The sequence below is a fragment of the Polyergus mexicanus genome, unplaced genomic scaffold (genome assembly GCF_030449975.1).
Source record: "Polyergus mexicanus isolate NDT 795.1 unplaced genomic scaffold, iyPolMexi1.0 SCAF_8, whole genome shotgun sequence".
NCBI classification, from domain to species: Eukaryota; Metazoa; Arthropoda; class Insecta; order Hymenoptera; family Formicidae; genus Polyergus; species Polyergus mexicanus.
In genome coordinates this window covers 9,462,412-9,484,903 of record NW_027223328.1, presented here as the reverse complement: position 1 = coordinate 9,484,903, position 22,492 = coordinate 9,462,412, and the positions used below count along the sequence as shown (strand labels likewise).

The window sequence follows — 22,492 nt, the reverse complement described above, 5'->3', positions numbered from 1 at the left end:
TTTCTATTTAGAAGAATATCTGATAACTGTTCTATTATATGTAACTATTCTTATAGACAATAGTAACGAATTTCTAGCATTGTTTTTTCATTACACTGAGAAAAAATAGTTGTTAACTCGATTAAACGTATTTAGTCAAATTAGGAATTTTTCTCTCAGTGTAGCTTCTTAAATATTTTATACATATATCGCACGCATATACACTAAATTTATTTCTATCCATTGAATGTACGTGTAACAACTCTTGGGAAAAATGTAGTAAAAATACTTTTTTTAAATAAAATACAAGATAAAAAGAGGAAGATATAATATATTATATGCAAACTATTTATGCACATGATTGTCATATGCATTGAGAAAGAAAGTGAGTTTCGTGTTATACAAATCGCATGTTGATAGATATTTTCAGATTCGGTGTTGTTGAACTTTAGGCTATCATGAAGCAAATTCGCACGCGCGTTTATTTCCTGAACTCGACCAGGTGACTTTTTTTATACTACTACGTAAAGCAAGGCTCCATACGGATAATATAAGCGATGAGGTGCAGGGAAAGTGCCAAGCTATTATAGCGCGGGCTATATAAGGCTCAGACTAGAAAACGCAGCGGTTCAGTTAGTGGTCATACGCCACGCTAAAAACATACGCGAACTCGAAAATGAATATCAAGGTAAGTCAGTGCATCGTTAAAGAAGTGGCTGAGATTAAATCAGATCTTGGATCGATATCATATATCTTACAACTTGAAATTAATGTATAATATTTCTTTTGTCCACAAGTTATCAAAAGATATCAATAGATTCTCGATTAAAAAATAAAGAGAAATATCTCACGCGTTCAAGATCTAAAAATATTTTTCAGCAACTTGATAAGCGTGCGTATTAATTTTTATCATTTATTAACTATTAATGCACGAATAAGTATATCTTTGACGCGTGACTTCAGATTGCCATCGTTTTGGTGGCAGTGGCCACTCAAGTTGTATGCTCGAAGGAGTCGAGCGAGGCGAGTGACAATAAGTCGCAAAACGTCGAAGCGGAAAAGAAGACGGAGAAACGCGGGCTGGTTCACAGTTACGGTGACTTAGGCGGTGGCGATCTACATGGTGGCGGAGGCGGTGGTGGCGGTGGCGGTGGAGGCTACGATCAGCACGAGCACGTGAAGGCAGTGACGGTTGTAAAGAAAGTGCCGGTACCGTACGAAGTAACAAAGCACGTGCCTTACCTGGTGGAGAAACACGTGCCGTACGAGGTGAAGGTTGGCGTGCCGCAGCCCTACACTGTAGAAAAGCATGTGCCCTATCCGGTAAAGGTGTTCGTCAAGGTGCCAGTACATGTGCCGCAGCCGTATACCGTTGAGAAGAAGGTGCCGTACGAGGTGAAGGTACCCGTGGACAAGCCCTACGAAGTCAAGGTATACGTGCCGCAGCCCTACACTGTAGAAAAGCACATACCGGTGCCGGTGAAGGTGCCGGTACCGCAACCCTACACGGTCGAGAAGCACGTGCCCTTCCCGGTGAAGGTGAAGGTTCCGATACCGCAACCGTACCCGGTAGAGAAACCGGTGCCCTACGAGGTGAAGGTACCGGTGGATAAACCGTACCCGGTCCACGTTCCCAAACCATATCCGGTCACCGTTGAGAAGCCGTATCCGGTGCCAGTCGAGAAGCCGGTACCGTACGAGGTGAAGGTGCCGGTTGATAAGCCGTATCCGGTCCCGGTGCCGAAACCGTATCCAGTGCCGGTGAAGGTGCCTGTGCCGCAACCCTATCACGTGCACAAGCCGGTGCCAGTGCCGGTAGAGAAGCCGGTTCCGGTGCCGATCAAGGTGCCAGTAGACAAACCGTACATCGTCGAGAAGGAGGTGCCGGTTCCGGTCGAGAAGGAAGTACCGGTACCGGTTAAAGTTCCGGTGGCCGTCCCGGTGCACATACCGAAGCACGAGGACTATGGCGGCGGTGGCGGCGGCGGTGATTTCGGCGGCGGTTACGGTGGTGATTATGGCGGTGGTTACGGAGGCGACGGAGGCGGTTTCGATTCTCACTCTGGCGGTGGTTACGGGGGTGGCGGTTACGAATCGTTTCACGGCTGATCTTCGCGACGATGACCTGATGCGAGCGTCACGAGGAGCTTTTTTATCTTCTCTCTCGATGTGATCGCCCGCTTTTCTTCCAATCGGTATATCATTTCGCTGGATTGTTTTAGAAACTCTTGCGGAGATCTCGGCAATTGATCAAAATTTTAATCGCTTAAGCAAAAATCCTTATTCCGAGATTGTCGTACAGAGAGGAATATGATAATTACGCGCAATTAACGGATGACCTCTAACAATACCTATGATTGACGATATTACCGATGTATTTTTGTATATATTATATTTTCAGAATAATTGTAGCAATTATTCGGTCGAAATATTTTTAGGCTGCTGTTGATGATATGGGTGAATCGATTATTCTATCGATACTTTTCGTAGCAATTAATAGATTGACGCATATTTCTCTCTCTCTCTCTCTCTCTCTCTCTCTCTCTCAAAAGTCCAAACAAATGTTTTGCATATATATTTTTAAAAAGTCACAGGAAAGTACGTGTAAGCTTCAACGAAGATTATTCGCTTAATGTTCGTTATGTTCGTGCATAGTAATTGCTGTGAAGTATGTTTACCATACTGAGAAATGTTGTACCTAAGTAAATTAAGTAAAGAATGTATTGTGAAAAGAGTACGTATCTTTTTATATAAAAGGTTTAATAAATATTCTGTCCCTATTACACCTTACTTTTCTTGATCCTTATCCCGACGGCAGATCTAAGATCCCAAGATCATTTTTCTTATTCAACAAAAAAAGAAAATGAGATAATACGCAATTGGATGAAATGATACATTAATGTGTAATGCGTAAATTCACACACCGAAACGTTACGCTACGCTTATAACGTGATACAAATCAACGTCAAGATTTACTTTCTCGGGAAAATTTTTCATTGACTGTTAGCCAAATGCGAGAGAGTTTCACTTTTCTCAATTCGTTGTCCCGCTGTCGACAAGAAAAAAAAAATTTCTTATGCGTTGCGATATCCGAACGAGAAAAAAAAAAAAAAAAAAAAATTGCACGAAGTCCAAAAAATACAATTAAAGTTCGCATGTAAATTACAACGATCCTTTCCGCATTCGCTTTCCGATCTAGCGAACACGGTAAAAGCGCGATATTATTGATATTAGCTTCTCGATATTAAAGATCGTTTCCGTCGTCGTTTACTTGGCATCAAGAACGCAAAAATCACACGTATATAAAAAGGATGTCCTCTTGGCGAGACAGAAGCAACATAGACTTCCGTGAGCACTTTCGATTCTTGAGAGAATTTTAATTCTCGTGCCTCCCGGTCGCAATTAAGATACACGCGTCGCGCGTTCAGGAAAGCATTACTTTCTCCATCGAGGCTCCCGTATCTGCCGTGTACACGCGTGTAAACGTCATATTTCAACGCGGATATCTACGAGGCATATCCCGAAGATTTCTATCGCCACTCCTTTCACCAAGTCGATTTTTATTGCTATCAAAAAATTGATTCGGAATTTTTTCCACGACTTGCAAAACATTCGAACGTCGGAAACGTTATAATTTATAAGCAAATTCTTCCATATTATTCGATATTAAACTTAATTAGCCTCAAATTAATATTCCGTATAAAAATAAAATTTGCCTTAACTCATTTAATTCGATCACGAGTATTCGTCTCTATACAGGGAGAGGGAAGGGATAACACAAATATTATAAATGATAAAATATTTCTAACGAGAAATTGGGTCGACTACATTAACGAACAAATTTCCTATTTCGTTATACAGGATGGACAGTTGGCTTTACTCAAGTTTCCTATCGATATTATCAGTCGGTATTATGCCGCCGTCGCAGCATAATTGAAACTGGCGCGTAATTAAATAGAAATAAAGATTAAAATGTCTCCGTTCTAGATCATATCCTGCTGGACAAACAAAAAAAAAAAAAAAAAAAAAGTTAAACATTTCATCGTTTCTTGGATGTTCGTTCAATCGCTAATAAAATCTCACTTCCGCGTCCATTTACACGTAGCAAAAAATTACGGCAAATTACATATAGTATTATCAAACGTAAAGAGAAATCGATAATGATGCAATACTACAAAAAAAATCGTCGTAAAATTCGTTCCCGTCCCCTCGTTATATATGTAATTTCTAATATCAAATGTACTTAGGTAGCGCATTATTAGAATATAACATAACGACCTAACGATAAGATTAGTCAGTGGTCGACTGAAATTATGTACGAATAAGATATCATAAAATGCCACTGGATTTAACGATCTATCCGAGATCGCATGCTTATATTTTGTATTCTATAATACCTGAACAGCTATCTGAAATTCGCCTTTTATCGCAAATGCGATAAGCGGTATACTATTGCCGTACGTCGTCTGTTGTACATTAGTTTGCATGTAATAAAGACATTTTATTATTATTATTATTATTATTATCATTGAATATCGTCAAACTAAAAACGCAAGCATTGTTAGATATTAGTGTATGATGCGTGTGCGTGGATGTACGTATAAGTATGCGTGTAGCACCGCTATGGAACGGGAGGAGAGAGGAGTGTGTTGGGCGAACGACCGGCTCTCCGTGAAAGTGAAAAAAATTACGACGATTCTGCGATGCGTGAATTATAGCCCCGCGTGCACACAGGTATCAGGCTCCTTCTCCTACATCGAGATGCCATGTGCACTTCCGGTTTTCTATCGGCGCTCTTTGGTAATAATAAGGAAGAAAGTTTGTTGCGCGATGCACTGCTTCTAACAGTCTCGTTCCTCCGTATTTCGTTCGTTTAACGGAAGTATACGTGACGCGCATCTCACTTCCGGATCAGTCTGCATAATCATCGTCGCGGTGACAGTTGTGTGTGTGTGTGTGTGTGTGTAAACTATTGTTAATATATGTACATTTATCCGAATTAATATATGTATATTTTCATTTCACATAATTTTTTCCCCAAATATAATTTTTTATATAAGCATTGGATAGTTATTTTAAGATAATCCAACTTTTTATGCAATGTAAGCTTACATTTCGGATAATTTAATTTTAAACTATTCATATATTGTATTTCAATAGAAATGCCAACAGAGTTCTTGTTGTAGTACATACTTATTACGAATTATATATTTCGCTTTTTTTTAATCAAAACGGTTCAATGTCACGTCTTTAGAAAGAAAGATACTCGACGGCTTTCTCGTGAAAATAGAGGGAGAGCCAATCGTGTAAACTCTAAATTTCTACGCCATTATCTACTTCCACTTTAACGTTCCAACGTCCACGTTTGTTCGCGGAAAGCTTGCGTAGAGTGAGTTCTCTTATCCACATCGTCGCTGTGGCAAGAGTGTCGGTAGCGAGACTGTGAAGCGAAAGCAATTATCGTAGCGCGAAACTTGAACGTGGTAGCGCGCTTCGAGGACGACGGGCTCGATGTGTGGGAGTGAGTGTTTGCCGTCTGATACGACGGGTCTGGTCCCTGGGGATTCTCAGGGACTCAAACGGGACTATCCCACCGCTTCTCCCTCTCGTCGCAGTTAATTACCAGTCCTTCTCGGCTGTGCTTGAATCGACCTCTCTTCCTCACTCCGTTTGCCTTAGTCCCTTAGTCTTGCTCGAACCCATATCGCTTCCGCCAAGCGATTTACCCTCGATAATCCACGACCGTGCCGTGTCTCGCGCGCGTATTGTTCAGGGATTCTTTTTCGACCGAAACAATTTTCGCGAAATAGATTATTAAACTATGTTACACGGTCAAAAACCTACCGGTATTTTTTTTATATATGATTATACATTGTTGAGAAAAAGATTATTTTTAAAGCACTTCTCTATTATTGTGAATATATCGTCTTGAAGTATTAAATAATGTATTAATGTATTAATAACTGTTATAATCTCTCGTTTTCAAATCGTAATAAAAATTTCTACCAATTATTGTTATATTAGACTTTCCCCGCTATTAAGCGTATTAGAGAGAGATATACATCTTACACGAGGCATTCTTCAAGACAATGAAAAGAACCGTGCTTTTTTTATGCAATTTGATTCGTGCAATATTCTTGTGCATGCCAGGCATAGCACGACGAAAATGTACAATCTCAGCAGCGTTACAAAAATATACATATACATTTTAAGAGTTCAGTGCAATCAATAGGCGACAGGAAAACCCCCCCGTGGGAATCCAAGCGAGCGAATCGTAGCGGGATTGAACGCTTGAAATGGAATAATATCCAATAATCTGGCAGCCGAGAGAACGGGATAAAAAGGGACGTTTTATCGGAGCATCGCAGCATCCAACCCAACCGGTATCCGACCATTTCCGCCAAGCCATTTCGCCCCGTTCTCGGCTAGCCGGCAAAATTAATTATTGATTTCGGATACGCGCATTCAGTCGCGGCGGACGGCTTTTAATCGAAAACGAGCCATCCGTCGCGCGCTCATTTCCGACCGCTACGAATTTAACAACGAATCGATCTGAACATGTCCGGCTGCGTTACATCTCCATCGCTCGCGGCAAAAAGTATTTATCGTTTCAATTTTTTTCAACGTTATTTTTCAAGATACATGATATAATGTCAAACAAAAAATTTCTTATCTCTGATCCATTAGCGAATAATACTATAAGGAAAATGAACGCGCAGCTGCATTATTTCAACTATAACTTTTCAATAAAATTTCATTTAAACTTTATGAAAGAGTACCGAGATGATAAATGGAAACAATGTATGAAAATAATACATACAGGTGTGGAGAAATATGGAACATAGGAGTATCTGGAGGAGAAATTGAAGCGTCTTCTGGATTATCCGTTGAGGACAGTAGAGGGCTGAGGTATTGGGAAGGAGTTACCATTTGTTGGTTTCGTGATATCTTCCTCCGACATGACGTCGAGATCTATCAACTAAATCGAATAATAAATATGTATCGTTACAAAACCGAAAAATAAAAATGTATCATTATATATACATACGTTTTATATATATATATATATATAGTTACTTTTTTATACTACAAGAAGGATATTAGAAATATAATATGAAAAAGGAGCTTCAGTTTCATTTTAGAGATTATAAATCCATTTTATGTTGGCAAATGCTTTACTTCTGTATAATCGTGTATGTATATGTCAAAAGAGAGCATGTAGGTTGAATTCATAAAAAAGACATAAATCAATTTTATGGCATATGTTTTACTTTTGTATATATATTTAATATATTCTTTATATATATTTATTATAATTAATTTAACTTTTCGTTTGTTTTCAATTCTATATATTTAACACTATTATCATCTTTAGAAAAGAAATTTTTAAAATAATATATATATGTGTGTATGTGTGTGTGTGTGTTCTATTTTTAATATTGTGTTTCTAAATACGATAAATAAGAGTGTTAAATATATAAAAGTAAAGCATTTTCCCCTATAAAGATATAATTTACAATTATGCTGCTCCATATAAAAAATTCATGCTCTCTGTGATCTGGTATAGCGAAAATCATTTATAATACTTTGTATATACTTTAAGCAATATCTTTAATCACCTCTTGTAATTCTGCTTTAGCAAACATATGAAACAATTGACCAGGCGTCATTGTCATCACTTCGATATTGGTATCATTCAGTTTTTCTTCCATTACTTGCTTTAATATTGTCAGCGCAGCTTTCAATGCTTCTTTAAGTGTCATAGACTGCAAAAATGATATTTGAAGATTTACAATGTGAAGAGATAAATATGTATATGATTTAAATTAATTCAATAGTAAGATAGATTACCTTATGATACACTTCTTGAAGGTTTTGTTGAGCTCCTTCACTACCGGATCCTATGGCTTTCGCATCAAACTGAACAAAAGTCCCAGATGGATCCATATGATACAACTGTGGACCTTTCTCGTCAATGCCAGCAAATAACATAGCTACACCAAATGGTCTAGACATGGCAGTACCATCGTCATCGCTGTCTCCAAACTGTATAGCTAAATTAGATACCGCTTGAGCAGTCGATTCTACTGTCATTCTTTCATTGTAGACAAACCAATGATTCTGGCATTCGACTCGAGCTCTATCGATCATTGTTCGCGAATCAGCCATTAGACCAGATGCGGCGCAACCTATATGTTTATCAATTTCTACAATTTTTTCTACGGTTGTCGGCTCCATTAAAGAAGAAGTGATGCGTTTTTCCACTGCTAGAACGACTCCTTCTGTTGTTGCAATTCCAATAGCAGTAGAGCCGAGTTTTATGGCTTCTATGGCATATTCTACTTGAAATAATCTTCCCTCCGGCGAAAAGGTATTCACTCCACGATCGTACTCCGAACGTGTTAGAAACATCTTAAGAGAAACAAAAGAATTATACAAGTTATATATAATACATATATAAATACATCAAAATTTTGTCTTATATTTATATAAATACTTGAATTTTAACTTGAATTATATTCAATTATCTGTTTAATTCTCCAGATTGTCAAGATGATAATGTAAATTTAGACTTATAACTTTTTGGACAAACGCATAATATAACGTACAATAGATTTGAGGTTAAGCACCATTACAAATGACACATAAATAAATTCACTAAAACTACATGTTATAAAAACATCTATTAATATAATTATAATATCGGATCAAACGTTCGAGTAACGGTAGAAATGAGTAAAAGTTTAAACTAACAATACAAACTGAAGTAAGTCGGTTAACCAAGAATGACATAGCAAAACGAAATCAAGTGTTTTTATGTAACTTAACTGGCTAAATACAATATTTAATATTCTACATTTTTTAGGGACTGAATTATAACTTACTTTGCTTTGTTTTTATTACAAATCCTTTTCTAATAAACGTAAATATTATGTGAAACGCCGATTTGACAAACGCCAGTCACGAAGCTAGTTGCGGGTTGTGGAGAGTTGAATGCAATAACGGCAAATGGCGGGGAGCGCAATGACATTGGCGTAATCATTGGTGGATCTCAGGGCGTGTTTCCAACAAAGTATGTAGCTAGTGACTTATTTCGCATGATGATTGGTTGACACTGCAAGAATGGACCAATCATTGAACACGAATAGAAACAGACAAATGTGCCACTCGTGTACAAAGGGCGTGTAACCTTAACGTAACTCTAAACAATAAATAAATAAATAGTGGCAATTTAAAAAAAAAAAAAGGGAAATGACACATATTAATTCCCAAAAATTAAGCATAATTATAAAAGAGAAAAATTGGGATCAATTATTAGAACATGTCAAACCAAAACATTTTGTCAGGCAGGAGTCAGAGTATGTATGAGATAATATTAAAAAATTTATATTAAGTAAAATAATTATATCAAGTAATTATTATATATATGTTTCAGGATGTTGTTTGATGCAAGTATTTTAGCGCAGATATGTCAGATACTTGTAACCGAGACTACTCCAGATGTAATTAAAATTTTATGCTTGAAATGTCTGGGTAACTCTTGCCTCGACACCTATAAGTACAAACGATATATGTTGGAAAATATAGAATCCGACGAATACAACAAAAATTTGTATAATGAATTAGCTAAAAGTGATTTATGTAAACACACGAATAAGGATTGCGACTATCCACACGATTCTCATTTTCCTTATGATGGAGTTATAAAGTGGACTGTAAATTATATTAAAATTCATAATAAGTCCATAGATTGCTTGATTGACAATGAACTAGATATCTTTAGACTCAGCATTCAATTCTTATGTAATTTGTTTACATATGCATGTCCAAATATAATGGCTGTAGACAATGATGTGCTGAGATATTTAAACTGTGATAATTTAAAACAAGCTATTCTGTAAGTTTATATACATAATTATATATAAATATTCAATACTTTTCAAATATATCTGTGATAATTTTTTTTTTATTATTTTTAGGAATAGCATGCAATCTGATCACAAACCCATTGTCAACGCAGCATGTATCTATGTACACAATGCGCTAAAAGAATTACATTACAATTATTTTGAAAATAATGAAAAAGATCTATATTCGCATTTATTAAAACCTATTAAAGAAGGTTTTACATCTGCAAAGGATGCATTATTGCGCCTATTACGTCTGTCAAATGCATTTGAGAATATATATAGTAACATAGTCATGAGTGAAAAGTTAGATTTGCTTGAAGTTATTTACAATGAACTCTGGGAATCTTGGCAATCTGATCATAATACAGTACTCGCAAATGATCAGATTGAATTTTTAGCACTAACATTTTGTAAAAATAGTGATCTCATTTTAAAAACTGTAGACACATATGTGGACAGTATAGATCCTACAGAAGTTATCTTGATGCTTAATATTTTGGGGCTTATCACTACACGATACAAGTTTTCAGAAAATGCCAGACCTTTGCTTATTAATTGCAAATGTAAGTATAACAATTTCCAATACAATCTGATCAGAAATATAAAAATCTATGATACATTTATAGTTCTTTTGATGTCTTTACACACATTGGGGAAAGAAGGAGATAATTATTTTACTCCAATAACGAATTTAAGTAAAGTGGCATCGAATACTCGAAAAGAAACAACTGATGTAAATTTGGTAACGCATGATGCTGAACCAACGATAGCAAAGTTCGATCTGCAAGATCATCCTGCGTATGGCTTTAAGGCAGGATTAATACAAGTTATTGCAAATATGGTACACAAGGACAAAATGTGTCAAGATCTCGTAAGTATAATTACATAAGATTTTGTTTGTTAAATATTAAATTTTTACAAGAATTTTTGCGAATGCAAATTTATAAAATGTACCTGACGTCGATAAAGAACATTTCTTATTAATCTTAAGCGCTTGATTCGAGTGTATAATGAAAAAACTAAAGTATTTTGACTGAAATGTCTAACATATTTTTTTAAATATAAAATTACAACCAATTAAAATAAACTATAAAATATAAACGTCTAAAAGATATGTAGTAATTACACAGATATTTAGGTATCCTTTCAATTAATCTTTAGTTAAAATTTTAAAAGATAGATTTTGTTCTTTTTTTTTTTTTAATATTATATACACATAACTGTTATCTGATTATTATTATTATATGTGTGTATTATTAAAACTAATTAATTTCCTGATTGACTTTCTCTTCTGATTACAACTGCACTTTGATTATTATTTTCTACATATATACAATACAGTCGATTAACTGCACTATATATTGCTTGCATGTGCGTGTATACATGTGTGATGATAAATGATTTTTACATGTAAAGCACCTTGATAGTTGCAAAATATAAATTTGGCTTTTGTTATGTGCTACGACGGTACAGGAAGTCGATATTTCTCTCCCGCTGATTACAATCTCGCATGTGGATGATACACAATATCGCGAACAAAAGATCCGCAGCCGGTCGCGTCAGACAAAACGAAATTAAGTATCCCGTCCGACTGAGAGATGCGGTAAAATGATCGAAATCTGATATGCCAATGCTGCGAGTTTAGCAAATCTGTGAGATGACAAAGTCCGTGTCGCACGTATATTGACAGATAAATTAGTTGCGATGAATCAAAGCGCCAACACACGAGAGCCTGCAGACGGAATGCTAATCTAGTTTCCTTCAAAGGATGACATGTACATTGCTGCAGTCATAAATATATAGATAATTTTTTGCCGACCATCCCAATTATAATATATTCATCATTGGTCATTCAGAAATATTTATGTTATATATTATTCAATTATATATATGGACAAAAGTGATGTGTCTTGAGACACTTGAAAATGTTTTAAAGAAAAATACGACGACATAATATATATTTTGTGATTTCAGTTTCGCGAAATAGACGGAATTCCATTACTCTTGGATTGCTGTAACATCGACGCGAGGAATCCGCGTAAGTCTAATCTTTTCATTACATTTTATTACTCGAGTCGCATGTTTGCTTATATCATCGACAATTTCTATGCAGTTATATTGCAATGGACCATCTTCGCTTTGAGAAATCTGTGTGAAGGAAACCTTGAGAATCAAGATATTATTCGAAATTGTAAAAAGGAGGGAGTACCGGATAATCCTATGTTACAAACGATGGGCTTGACTTTGCATGAAGATGCGGATGGGAATTCGATTCGAATCGCTCCTTTACGTCGCGATTAGAAAAATTTGAATTATTCCCCGAGAGATTGCAACCGGTGATCTAGATAACTAGCTCAATATTTATTAAATTATTATTCGCCATATAATTGTTTGTATCTATAAGATACAATGATCGGTTTAATGATATAAATAATTGTTATACCAATTAAGTCGATTGGAAATGTATCCTATATCATTCGCTGAATTATAATGGACGATCCGTATAATTAGTCGAAATACGATATCGTGTTATACAGAGAAATATTTTATTCATGGTCGAGTGATTTATGGTACAATAAAAACTACTACGAGAGTTCATGGTCTATTAGCAGTTGCGAATGTAAGTACACTGTTGCCTATTTAATTGCAACTCGAAGTGAGATTTATATACTCTAAATAATGAATCCTTCATTAATATTTCTTTTAATATGTATAATATGATAATTTAATCACTTTTAAGGAATATTCTTCGACAAGTCAATAAATAGATTTGCGATAAGTAAATATCCATCTTTCTCCACTCTCTCTCACGAAATTGCTCAAAATAGAGATGTCGAAGTTCATTTGCATTTAAGAGTATAGAACTTTTAATTACTATGTCAAAACATGTATATATTTTATTAATTAAATACGCTTGTCTTTAATTCTCTCTCTTTCTCGCCCTCGCAGAATTCAAGACGATAATTTCTCACCGTCCTGACTGTTTCTCACCGCGAACAATTTTACGATGAGGAACGATATGACGTCGTCATCCCCTTAATAGGTGTTTATTAATGTCATCCGTGCGCACGCAACCAAGCGAGGAGGAATCGCGGTGGGTGAGAAATCCCGCCTGCGCGTACCGACTTGTGCGTTAATTATACCGGAAGTTTCGAAACACATATACGTACGTACATGACAAGTTACGCGTTTTCCTTTCTAATGGAATTAGAATCCGAACGGCATGATTTCCAGTCGTCGCGCGCGGCGGAACGGGATCGGATATCGGTAAATAAATAATATCGGATAATTATCTTCTCGTATTATGTGCACGTTCTATTTAACGGTAATACGCGGGACACGAAGGATTTACGAAATGTAATAATACGTTTCCGGACGTAATACGCGATCTAATCGAGCATAACCGATCGCTGATTAATAGTGTACTTTCAATGAAGAATAAGATTATTATGGATAGTTGCAACGTGCAAGAGTCTAGTTTTATTCCGTAAATGTACGATCGGGCGTAAACATGCACGACATAACAAAGGATAATAGATTTATAAAGCGCATGAGTTTTATTCGAGTTATTTTCTCGAGAAAGACCGCATATATTCGATAAGATATCTCTCAATCTTGCACGTTTTGCGCATAAAAGTAGACGCATATTATACGCTTCTCGCGTATAAACGTCCGATATAAATTGCTTTTGATTTAAATAACGGCTCATCCCATCGAACGATCAATCTTGGGCCCGCGTAATGAAGAGCAATTAACGCGAAATTTATCAGTTAATTACATATGCGGTTAATTGCTACGAGTAATTATTTCCGCGCAAAAGCGTTCTCGTTACACCTCTCGTACGCGCGTGAGATCATTGAGATGGGGATCATGGAAATAAAATGAGACCCCTAATAAGTACACCACGTGTTGATCGTGCAGTCGATATATCGATAAGAGCAGCTTCTTGAAGAGAACGCAAGTTCTTTATTCTTAGAATCTAGCGCACAAGTATTGCCGATTACGAAGATCTGGAGAGCTAGAAAATGTTGGGACTCGCGCTATGTGGAAAATTTTCACTTTTTTGTATGAACCGTATGAAAAATCACAAGACACAGACTTCGCCCATGAGCTAAATGTCTATTTGCGTGATAAGAATCAATCGGCGTAATTAACTGATTCGATATAATACTGCGTGTCTCGTGAGAGAAATGTCCTCCGTCCAAAGCATAGAGGATTTCGTCGATCGCCAGCCTTATTAATATTCATAGGCGTTGACGAGGAAGAGCAGAAGAAGCGTAAGAAGTACCCGGCCATGCGTGAGATCGCTCAGGTGCGTAAATTTTGACCGCCTCCTCGATAATCAACTCGTTGACGCAATAAATTCCGACGAGAGATACCCGAATATGTTAAAAGAAAAAAAGAGAGGGAAGAGTAGTCCAGCTCTATGATGTTTTCCGTTTGTTTCCAATTATTATTGTGCAATTGCGAGTAGTTTATCGTAATTTTAGACTTAAAGGAATATTATTTAAAAGAGTATACAAAGTTGAATCTGGAGAGAATAAAGGATTTATTTCTCATCATCGAGAATTCAGAGATGCTAGGAAATTTTTGCTTTTAACGCATTTTCTTATTTTATTGTTTTTAGAAAAGCAAATGCTTTTCTTTCTCTTATACTTATTGTTAGAGATGTAAATAGAAAAAAACGGTTTTTTATGGATAAGAACAAGCCTCGTTTAAAAAAAAAAAATTAATATTTTCATATTTTGATTATCGCAAATTGACTTTTTATTATTTTTAACTTTTTAAATTTGAATTATTATTTTTAATATAGTTCGCATTCCAATTGGCTACACATATAGTTATGTAATTACTATTTTTAATTAATAAAATTTTTGTTATGCATCTAATTGAAAATTATCCGTATCATATCGAGTTTGATGTAATTTGCCTCAAAAGTCTCATTAATCCATTAAATTCACTTTCGAAAAAAAATAAAAGATATAAAAGATATAAAAACGATATGACCCCTTTAGAATCGAACAATTTTTGTCTCAAACATTTCTTTCTATCTTGCTTTATTTTTTAGATATTTAGGTGTCTCAATATAAATTCCCCACTCTGTATAAGAAGCGGATGAGCTGTCATAAGTTTTAAGAGAAGGAGGATTTTGCATTTAAATGTTTCATATGGAGAAAAAGAGAATTTTAAGAACTCCAACGATACTTTAACGATACGATGACGCTGGACACGTCGAGAGGATCGGAGAAGAATCGCGGCGAAACATGTGTATGCCTAAACGTAAACAGAGCTCGGAGAGCACCGAGAGCATATGGATCGCGCGATGTCTTTTAATGACTATCGCACACGGTGCATAAGCCGTAAATGTTACGCCAAGCCGGAGGGATTCGTGTAATAGCCAATAAAAGCGACGTTCATCCTTTTATGGATCGTAAAGGTAGGAATATTTGGAAACTGCTCGCCGGATTGATCCGACTCGCACTTAACTTAAAGAGAGCGAAGCACAATCGTGTTTTTTCGTACCGATTAATTCCTAGAATTAACGAAGGTCAGTTCGATAATTTTTCGTCGACATCGAATATGAAATCGTAAATTCCTCGCAGCAAAATCATCCGGCACATACCGGACACATTTTTTTCTTTTATAATATCATATTAATTTTTACGGAGAAAAAGATTAATAAAGTATATGTAAATTAAATAATGTCTAAAGAAAGGATTTAAAAATTTCTTTCTCGCGACAGCCGCTATAATTGTGCATGACTCCTATTCAAACCGGAACACGTTTCGGTTTACCCGGGTAAATTAATCCCCTTTGGACACGCGCGTATTGTCAGAGCGATGAAAAGTCTACTCTAATTATCCCTCGTGTAAACGGAGCCTCCCGTCGATTTCTCGAGAGACGGACACAACGACGTTGCTCGTAAACAATGACAATAGGGCCTGCGAGCGAAGCCCAGGCCCTCATGATGGCCGTCGAGATCCGTCGAGTTAATTAATCGCCCCGAACGATCTCCATTGAAATGGAATCTGGATAAATTTTCCGTACTGATGCTGCCGGGCCGCTATAGCATGTGGGCATTATCTTTACGACCTCTCAAAGAAGAGAGGAGACGTGGACGGGGCGGCGGGCGGGGACGCATGCGCGCGATACGGCGGCTGTACCAAAACCGGAGAACCTGTTATCAGAGAAACAGTGGCTGGGACCTGGGGCCAATTATCATACAGGCGAGATTCGTGCAAGTCTCGTCTGCCCGAGTGTCACCCTCGTTCGTTCTAAATTTCGACCGTTTCCGATATCGTCACATCCGCGTTCATCAACGTGCAATCACGGTTCCCCATAAACACGCCGGACTTTTAAATCTAACGTTATTTTCAGTACCCGACTAACCGAAAATTACAATTGTGTCGATCACATTGTCGATCTAACTGTCGATGTTGACGTAGGCTGTGTCCTACGTTACACGTGCGGATAGGAATAATAGACTGACATGACAATGCATTTTGCACGCAACGTGTTTTCGATACGCAGTGTTTTTATCGTTTACTAAGAGTGTCGAGACATGTAAAGACAGCAACCAGTCCGATGCGAGATTAAATGCCAAACGCAAGTCATCCGAGAGTGACTTTGAGAAAATGCATCTCCTTTCGCCTTTACTCTTTAACAACAACGCGGCTGGAAATTATTATGTGGCGCGATTTATAAAAGATATTGCGCGTTAATCGCGCGATTGCACACGATTTGCCATCTTCGAAAAATTTTCAATTTGCCCGACATCTTTCTGTACATACGATCATGGAAGTCTGGAAGTACAGGGGTGATACTCTTCGAGGAGAAAGCTACCGTTATTATCAGACCACATAGAATTTGTATCGAGCCATTAAGAAGAGACAGCGATGATTTATGAAAATCGACGGACACATTAATTGCCTGTCGATATAATTTATCAGATGGTGTTTTTATATCCGCGCAGGCGCACAAGTTGCTTTGTGCGCGAGGAAGCGGGCTAAAATAATTTCGTCAGTTGTAACGAAACATGCGGCGGCTATTTAATCACGATACGGCATAATGAGGCAGATTCGATACTTGTTCCTGAGGTAAGTCTCCGTTAACTATTTTCATAAAGAGCCTTACAGACTCCCATTATTTATAATATAAAAATAAACGATAAAAATCGGCTACTAAGAGGCAAACACGTGATAATAGGTGCAAATAAAAATTATTAGCGCGATTAAAAAAAAAAAAAAAATTAAATAATATTTATTATATGTTTTGGTCCATTTCATGCCATCTTCGATAAAGTTTTGTTTAGATAAAATACAATAAATGCATCTTTCACATAACAAAAATCGCCAACGACGGAGAGCAAGTAAAGAGAGCAAAGAATTTTCCAATCTTTCTGACTTTTCTTTACGGCTGTCATTCATAAGAAATTACGATTGTCATTTTATCTATTATTGAAATTTTACTGAAAATGGTTCAAAGTGGACTGAAACGTATTATAATAAACATTATCTGAATCTTTTTTTAACCGATATTTTTATTTGCCACTATTATCACATATTTATCTTTTATTAGTCCCTTTTTATTGTGTTTATTTATATTGTTTATATTATCAAGAGCCAATTTCTATTTATTGTTATTTTATTCATATTTATTATTAAAAAAAAAAAATCGAGCAATATTTCATATATTTACCGTAACTTAAAATAAATAAATAGCAATGATATTACCGCAGGTATGTTGCGACGAAGCGCTCGTATAGCGCACCGTATCTCGTACGTTTATTGCACTCGCAGTTATCAGATAATCAAAATAACATTATCGCGCTAGTGCTCGAAATCTCTGCGAAAAGCCATCGGAGTCATTCGTCTCGAATATCGGCCTGGCGTTTCGTCCTGGCGCGAGGCCCACGTTTGCTTTCGACGCCGTCATTTTCTCCCGTTCTCACGATCTTCTCGCGTCTCTCCGTACTCGTGTTGCTCCTCTTTCGATTTCACTCACATCGTTTACCGTCTCTCCATCGCGTGGCGGCTCTTAAAATCATGTATTTCCGTGGCCGGTCCTTTTTTTTCTCCATTCTCCGAGTTTCGCCGTCTGCGACCATCTCATTCTCTTACCCACAATTCTTTCTCTCTCTCTCTCTCTTTCTTTTTACCTCCGCTCAAGAGTCCCGGTGTAACAATGGCTGCCCTCTAATTATCGGAAGACCGCGGCACTTTAAAGAGATCCCGAGAGCCCATCACGAGACTCCGTTTCGTTCGCTCCTTAAAATTTCTTTTTTCCCTTCCTTATATTCTCCTTCTCTCTCTCTCTTTCTCGCGTCTGAGACGTCAGTAACGAAAACAATCAACATAGCCGATTTGTTCGTGGAAAATTAGTTTTGTCTCGCTCGAGAACATCTACCGCGAGTCCTGTAGCAGCTGTTGGTTCCTCCGTCAGATCCTTTGCCCTACAAGGTGCGAGAAATGAAGGAAATGATCGAAATCGTTTGCACCCTAAAGTAATCCTATAATTTAAGGGGAGACGCTCGGCTTTCATGTTTTATCGTAAGGATATATTACACAAAATTAGGGTCTCCTTCGTTATTTAAAATGTAACCGTGGATATAAATAGCTTCGATTTTCTAGCGTTTGGTCTGATCGTGTAACAAGGATTTATGACGACGATCCCGAGATTATGACAGGATCGTCGACGGTGCTTTCCGATCGGCGAGAAAGATCGCGAAAGAAGGGAGGAAAGCCACGCCGATAAAGAGAAAATAATATCGGCTCTGTCGTACAACGAGAAGCGCGAGCTGGAATGGGCGTAACCCAAACGGGCTCTTGCGCTTGTACCTGTTGCTCGTTGTTTCCTATTAAAATACTCTCGGCCGACCTACACGCGGGAAAGGAGTCGCTCTTGCCTGCGCGTTAGTAACCAATGACTAAGAACGCGACGGAGAGCAGTCTTTTCCACCCTTTCCACGCGGTTCTTTCTCTTCCTCGTTCGAGGGGGCTCCCTCTCCTCGGCATCGCTCCAAAGAGAGGCCGCCTCTTCCAAAAGAGACGCCTAGAATCTGATGCAGCGTTTCCGGGTGAGAAACTCGTAAAGTCCACACTTTCTCGTTCATACTTGCTTGATTTATGAGATTGTAATTTCCGGCGGGAGATAGAAAATCATAAACTTTCACATGATTTTTTAGATTTATTGAGAGGTAATTCGTGTAACGTTTTTTTAAAATATAATATGAGATTTTATTTTATTTTATATATATATATTTTTTTTTTTACAAAAATGTGTTACTATTAATCGCATACGTCCTTTTTTTAAGATAAACTTCTCAATTAGCTCTTTTATTCCACGTTTTTCTCTTTTTTTTGTTACGTCCTAGACAGGATTTATTGTCCGAATTTCACTGCTTCCCCCATGCTTTTTATCGTCCTTTCTTCTTTTATGTCATCTTTTTGTGAGTTTCTATTAGCGGTTTGTATTTCGGGCAGATGTTTGTAGGGTACAACGTCTTTTACACGCTAGCCAGTTTTGGCCTCTCAGCGGCATTGTATCCGCCGAGATATATAAAAGATTGGGGTAGAGATTCTTTCGAGCTCTTAGAGCAACGACACTGCGACTGGAAAGGTGTTTACTCTATTTGGGACAAGCCGCTATCTTAAGAGGATAGAGGTGAATCGAAATTCTTTGAAAAAAAAGAAAAAAAGTTTCCCCGAAAAAAAGTTTCGACAAGACTGTTAATTGCTTTTCTTAATAAATCTGTAAACAAAATATAAAATTGCTATTCCGTCTTTACCTAGATCTGACACTGTATACAAGTGAATTCAAGGTTCTTCCGTGACTCTTCTTTTTTTAAAGATTATTGGAGAAATCTTACTACTAGTTAAAAGGAACCGGTGAAGCTATCCGTCTTAATAACTTCATACTTTTATTTCGATCGTGCGTCCGACGAATAATGGAGTCATAAAGCCTAATACAAGCGTAGGGTTTTTAGGCCTGTACGGCTCGATTTGGAGAATCTCAGGTAATTTATCTAAGGGCGGCGCATTCAAGAAAATTCCCTTGAACTTTGCCGCAGTCAAGACGTATATAACGTATACAGATTGAATTTTCGGGTTGATAATGAGAATAGAGGACGACGGTTAAAAAAAAAAAACGAAAACCGCGACATCGAACCATGGAATGAAAAAAATGATGCTCATTATTAAGAATTAAAAATGATTAAGAAGAAATTTCTTTTTTTTATTATTATTATTTTCTATCGATTTATCGATTTAATAAAAATTGCGTACGTGCAATATATTTCACGTATCTGTGGAATCTGACGCGAAAGACAGCGTCATAAGATCTCGTGTGACAGCATTATTGTTGTGACATCGGTATGGCGGTATTATTACTGTCGCATTATTGTTCTTAAAACGTCCCGTTGAATGATGAAGCTAATGATGTTTTATTAAAAGTGCTACAGCGTGAAAACTGCGCGCTCAGAATTCACGGTGGGCTATAAACATTTTTACGGTATCTCTCCGCATCTGTCGTTCGCGATGAAGGAAAGAAAGGCGAGAAAGGGACGACCCGCGAGTAAGGCGAGCATAAAACGGGAATTCACAATGAATCCACATTGGTTTTGTCTCCGCGTCGTTCTCTGCTCGTGTTTTATGTGCATCCTGTAAGCAGATTCCCGCGTGCAATCGTGACGCAACGCAATTTCCGGCATGGCGCTATTGTTGGCGACCATTAAATTATATATAGTTATACATAAAATTATAATTATCTCAAATCGTAGACAATTCTACGGAACGATTTATATAGATTTATAGAGGTCATAGAAAAGATTCAATCGGCATACAAATAAATGTTTTTTTTTAACTGGCCGACCGTATTGCTCTGCTCAGCCAGACGTGATTCCTGTCGTTTGTCCGACTCTCATAAATAAAATGATAGTATTGTCGCACATCGTTCGCTAACATCGGCATCGCGTTATCACGCGCACCAATTTTTACTATACATTTATCCTATAATTCCGAAATTATGGAAATAGAGAAAGTGAAATAAAGCAAGAGAAGATTTGTGTGCGATTGATAATGCAAGAGAAAGATACATACCTGAATTCACAGAGTGGGAGACGATTTCGCATCAGATACCTTCTTAGATTCGCGTCTTTTTTTTCGAAACTCGCGTATTTTCCGTAGCGTTGCCGGGGGTCGTGGTGATCACCTTGCTTCTTTTTTTCTCCCCGTCTTGACAGCGCCGGATCGTGCGAGGCATACACGGGGGACGACGACCCGACACGGCGAGACCCCCTTAAAACCGAAAACATACGGCATACAATTACGACGTAATGATATATAATTAATGGAATTCGCTCGAAGGCCCCCTATGGTTGTTATATGGCACGCTTGTTTTCTCGAAAAGCACAGGGAACTGCGAGTCCATATAAACGGAGGGAGAGGGAACTCGGCGAGATCCTCTGAATAAAATTCTCATCGCTCGCATATATATACTTTACTCATCGTGTGTATATATGTATTTATCGGTCGCGAGATATTCGCATGCCACGAGACTATAAAAGAGCAGAGAATTACCAAGATTGCAACATACTAATTTTCGATGTCACGAACAGCGCCCAAGCGGCACCGGAAACTTCCCTGATTGTCGAAACGTGAAAGAAAAAGAAAACTCATCCGAATACGTATGTGTGTGTATGAGCCGCGTTTGTTTATTACTTGTTTATTACAAACTGTTGTTATATCTCCGACATTCTATTTATCGGACACCAATCATATTTATATTCAATGCAAATCCTCGATCGCGATTAATGATCGATTCGTGCAGTAAAACGAGATGACTCAAATGCTATTCTTAAGATTTTCTTCTTCGATAGAGGCAACAAGATTATTAGATCTTGAAGATATCTCTCTCTCTCTCTCTCTCTCTCTCTCTCTCTCTCTCTCTCTCTGTCTGTCTCTCTCTTTCTCATTCAGGTAGTATCTCGAACATTTTCTCTTAAGCACGTCAATGTATACTCGCGAGCATCCACACCAGACACACTCCTCGTACATCAAGTTCATCTCAAATTGACCGGTTCGATCGGCCGATTCATCCATGAAATAAAATATATGCCTGTGATGAAATCCAACTTTCGCACGCGCATGTATATCGCTTATCGCTGTTTCTCGGTGATATTACATCATGTTATAGAAACAGCATGTTGTCTGTCTCGTTTCCATTTTTAAACAGCAATATTTTATCTCACAGAACAGAGATAACATAAAATATTTAGATAATTAGCGAATGATCAGCGATTTGAAATGTATGAATAATAAATCCCGCATTACAACTCTATGATATTCTCGACATTGTCTTACTTTAAATTGAAGTGATCAATTCGTTCCATCAATCTCGAGTGTGCAGCTCCGTAAAGCTTTCCGTGTTATAATTTGCGAAACTAAACCCACGTGCTTGAAGTTAATAAATTTTAGGCACAATGCATAGGGAACGTACTAAAAAAAAAAAAAAAAAAAAAAATCTGCAACACAACGATGCGATATCTTGTTTTCCACCGGGCGTAGGCGTACAAGCAGTCAATTACACCGCTCGTGTCGAACGAA

General features: G+C 37.4%; 5 protein-coding genes across 9 annotated transcripts in view; 3 read left to right on the top strand and 2 right to left on the bottom strand.

The window, feature by feature from the left end:
• Poxn (Pox neuro) overlaps window positions 1–6,837 on the bottom strand; it is a 66,162-nt gene extending 59,325 nt beyond the window's left edge. The window contains exon 1 of the mRNA XM_070300346.1: window positions 6,800–6,837. The gene's annotated coding sequence lies outside the window, so the exon portion shown is untranslated. The remainder of the gene's footprint in view (window positions 1–6,799) is intronic.
• Prosalpha5 (proteasome alpha5 subunit) overlaps window positions 1–22,492 on the bottom strand; it is a 90,357-nt gene that overhangs the window by 31,194 nt on the left and 36,671 nt on the right. For 2 of the 4 annotated variants that reach the window (XM_070300355.1, XM_070300354.1), the window contains exons 2-5: window positions 20,987–21,184; window positions 8,865–9,094; window positions 7,831–8,391; window positions 7,599–7,745 (exon numbers count right to left, since the gene is read on the bottom strand). In XM_070300355.1, coding sequence (XP_070156456.1) covers window positions 7,599–7,745; window positions 7,831–8,391 — 708 coding nt within the window. In that variant the 5' untranslated portion in view covers window positions 8,865–9,094; window positions 20,987–21,184. Of the gene's footprint in view, window positions 1–6,724; window positions 6,959–7,084; window positions 7,746–7,830; window positions 8,392–8,864; window positions 9,095–20,986; window positions 21,185–22,492 lie in introns of those variants that run through there. The other 2 variants (XM_070300352.1, XM_070300353.1) reach the window with 2 other exon arrangements.
• On the top strand, window positions 460–2,690 carry Vajk4. Its single transcript, XM_070299904.1, has 2 exons — window positions 460–667; window positions 943–2,690. Exons 1-2 carry the CDS (start codon window positions 656–658, stop codon window positions 2,086–2,088), a joined length of 1,158 nt encoding a protein of 385 aa, XP_070156005.1. The 5' UTR covers window positions 460–655; the 3' UTR covers window positions 2,089–2,690.
• Window positions 9,147–12,665, top strand: LOC138935631 (ataxin-10). 2 transcript variants are annotated; one of them, XR_011447262.1, is made up of 7 exons: window positions 9,147–9,338; window positions 9,416–9,877; window positions 9,960–10,453; window positions 10,517–10,761; window positions 11,865–11,928; window positions 12,004–12,510; window positions 12,631–12,648. XR_011447262.1 is itself a non-coding variant. In XM_070300339.1 (6 exons), exons 1-6 carry the CDS (start codon window positions 9,232–9,234, stop codon window positions 12,189–12,191), a joined length of 1,560 nt encoding a protein of 519 aa, XP_070156440.1. In that variant the 5' UTR covers window positions 9,147–9,231; the 3' UTR covers window positions 12,192–12,665. The 2 variants fall into 2 exon arrangements, 1 of the variants encoding a protein (XP_070156440.1); XM_070300339.1 differs by having other exon boundaries at window positions 12,004–12,665.
• The window catches only part of LOC138935632 (protein Wnt-7b), a 55,500-nt gene continuing 45,730 nt past the window's right edge, over window positions 12,723–22,492 (top strand). Inside the window, exons 1-5 of the mRNA XM_070300343.1 lie at window positions 12,723–12,746; window positions 12,840–13,056; window positions 13,867–14,202; window positions 14,959–15,327; window positions 16,269–16,987. Of these exons, the coding sequence (XP_070156444.1) occupies window positions 16,959–16,987 (29 nt within the window). The 5' untranslated portion in view covers window positions 12,723–12,746; window positions 12,840–13,056; window positions 13,867–14,202; window positions 14,959–15,327; window positions 16,269–16,958. The remainder of the gene's footprint in view (window positions 12,747–12,839; window positions 13,057–13,866; window positions 14,203–14,958; window positions 15,328–16,268; window positions 16,988–22,492) is intronic.

Coding starts and splice junctions, on each gene's coding strand:
- LOC138935631 (XM_070300339.1), top strand. CDS start 9,232: ATGACACATATTAATTCCCAAAAATTAAGCATAATTATAAAAGAGAAA. Junction 10,454..10,516: donor TTTGCTTATTAATTGCAAAT/GTAAGTATAACA, acceptor ATACATTTATAG/TTCTTTTGATGTCTTTACAC. Junction 11,929..12,003: donor CATCGACGCGAGGAATCCGC/GTAAGTCTAATC, acceptor ATTTCTATGCAG/TTATATTGCAATGGACCATC.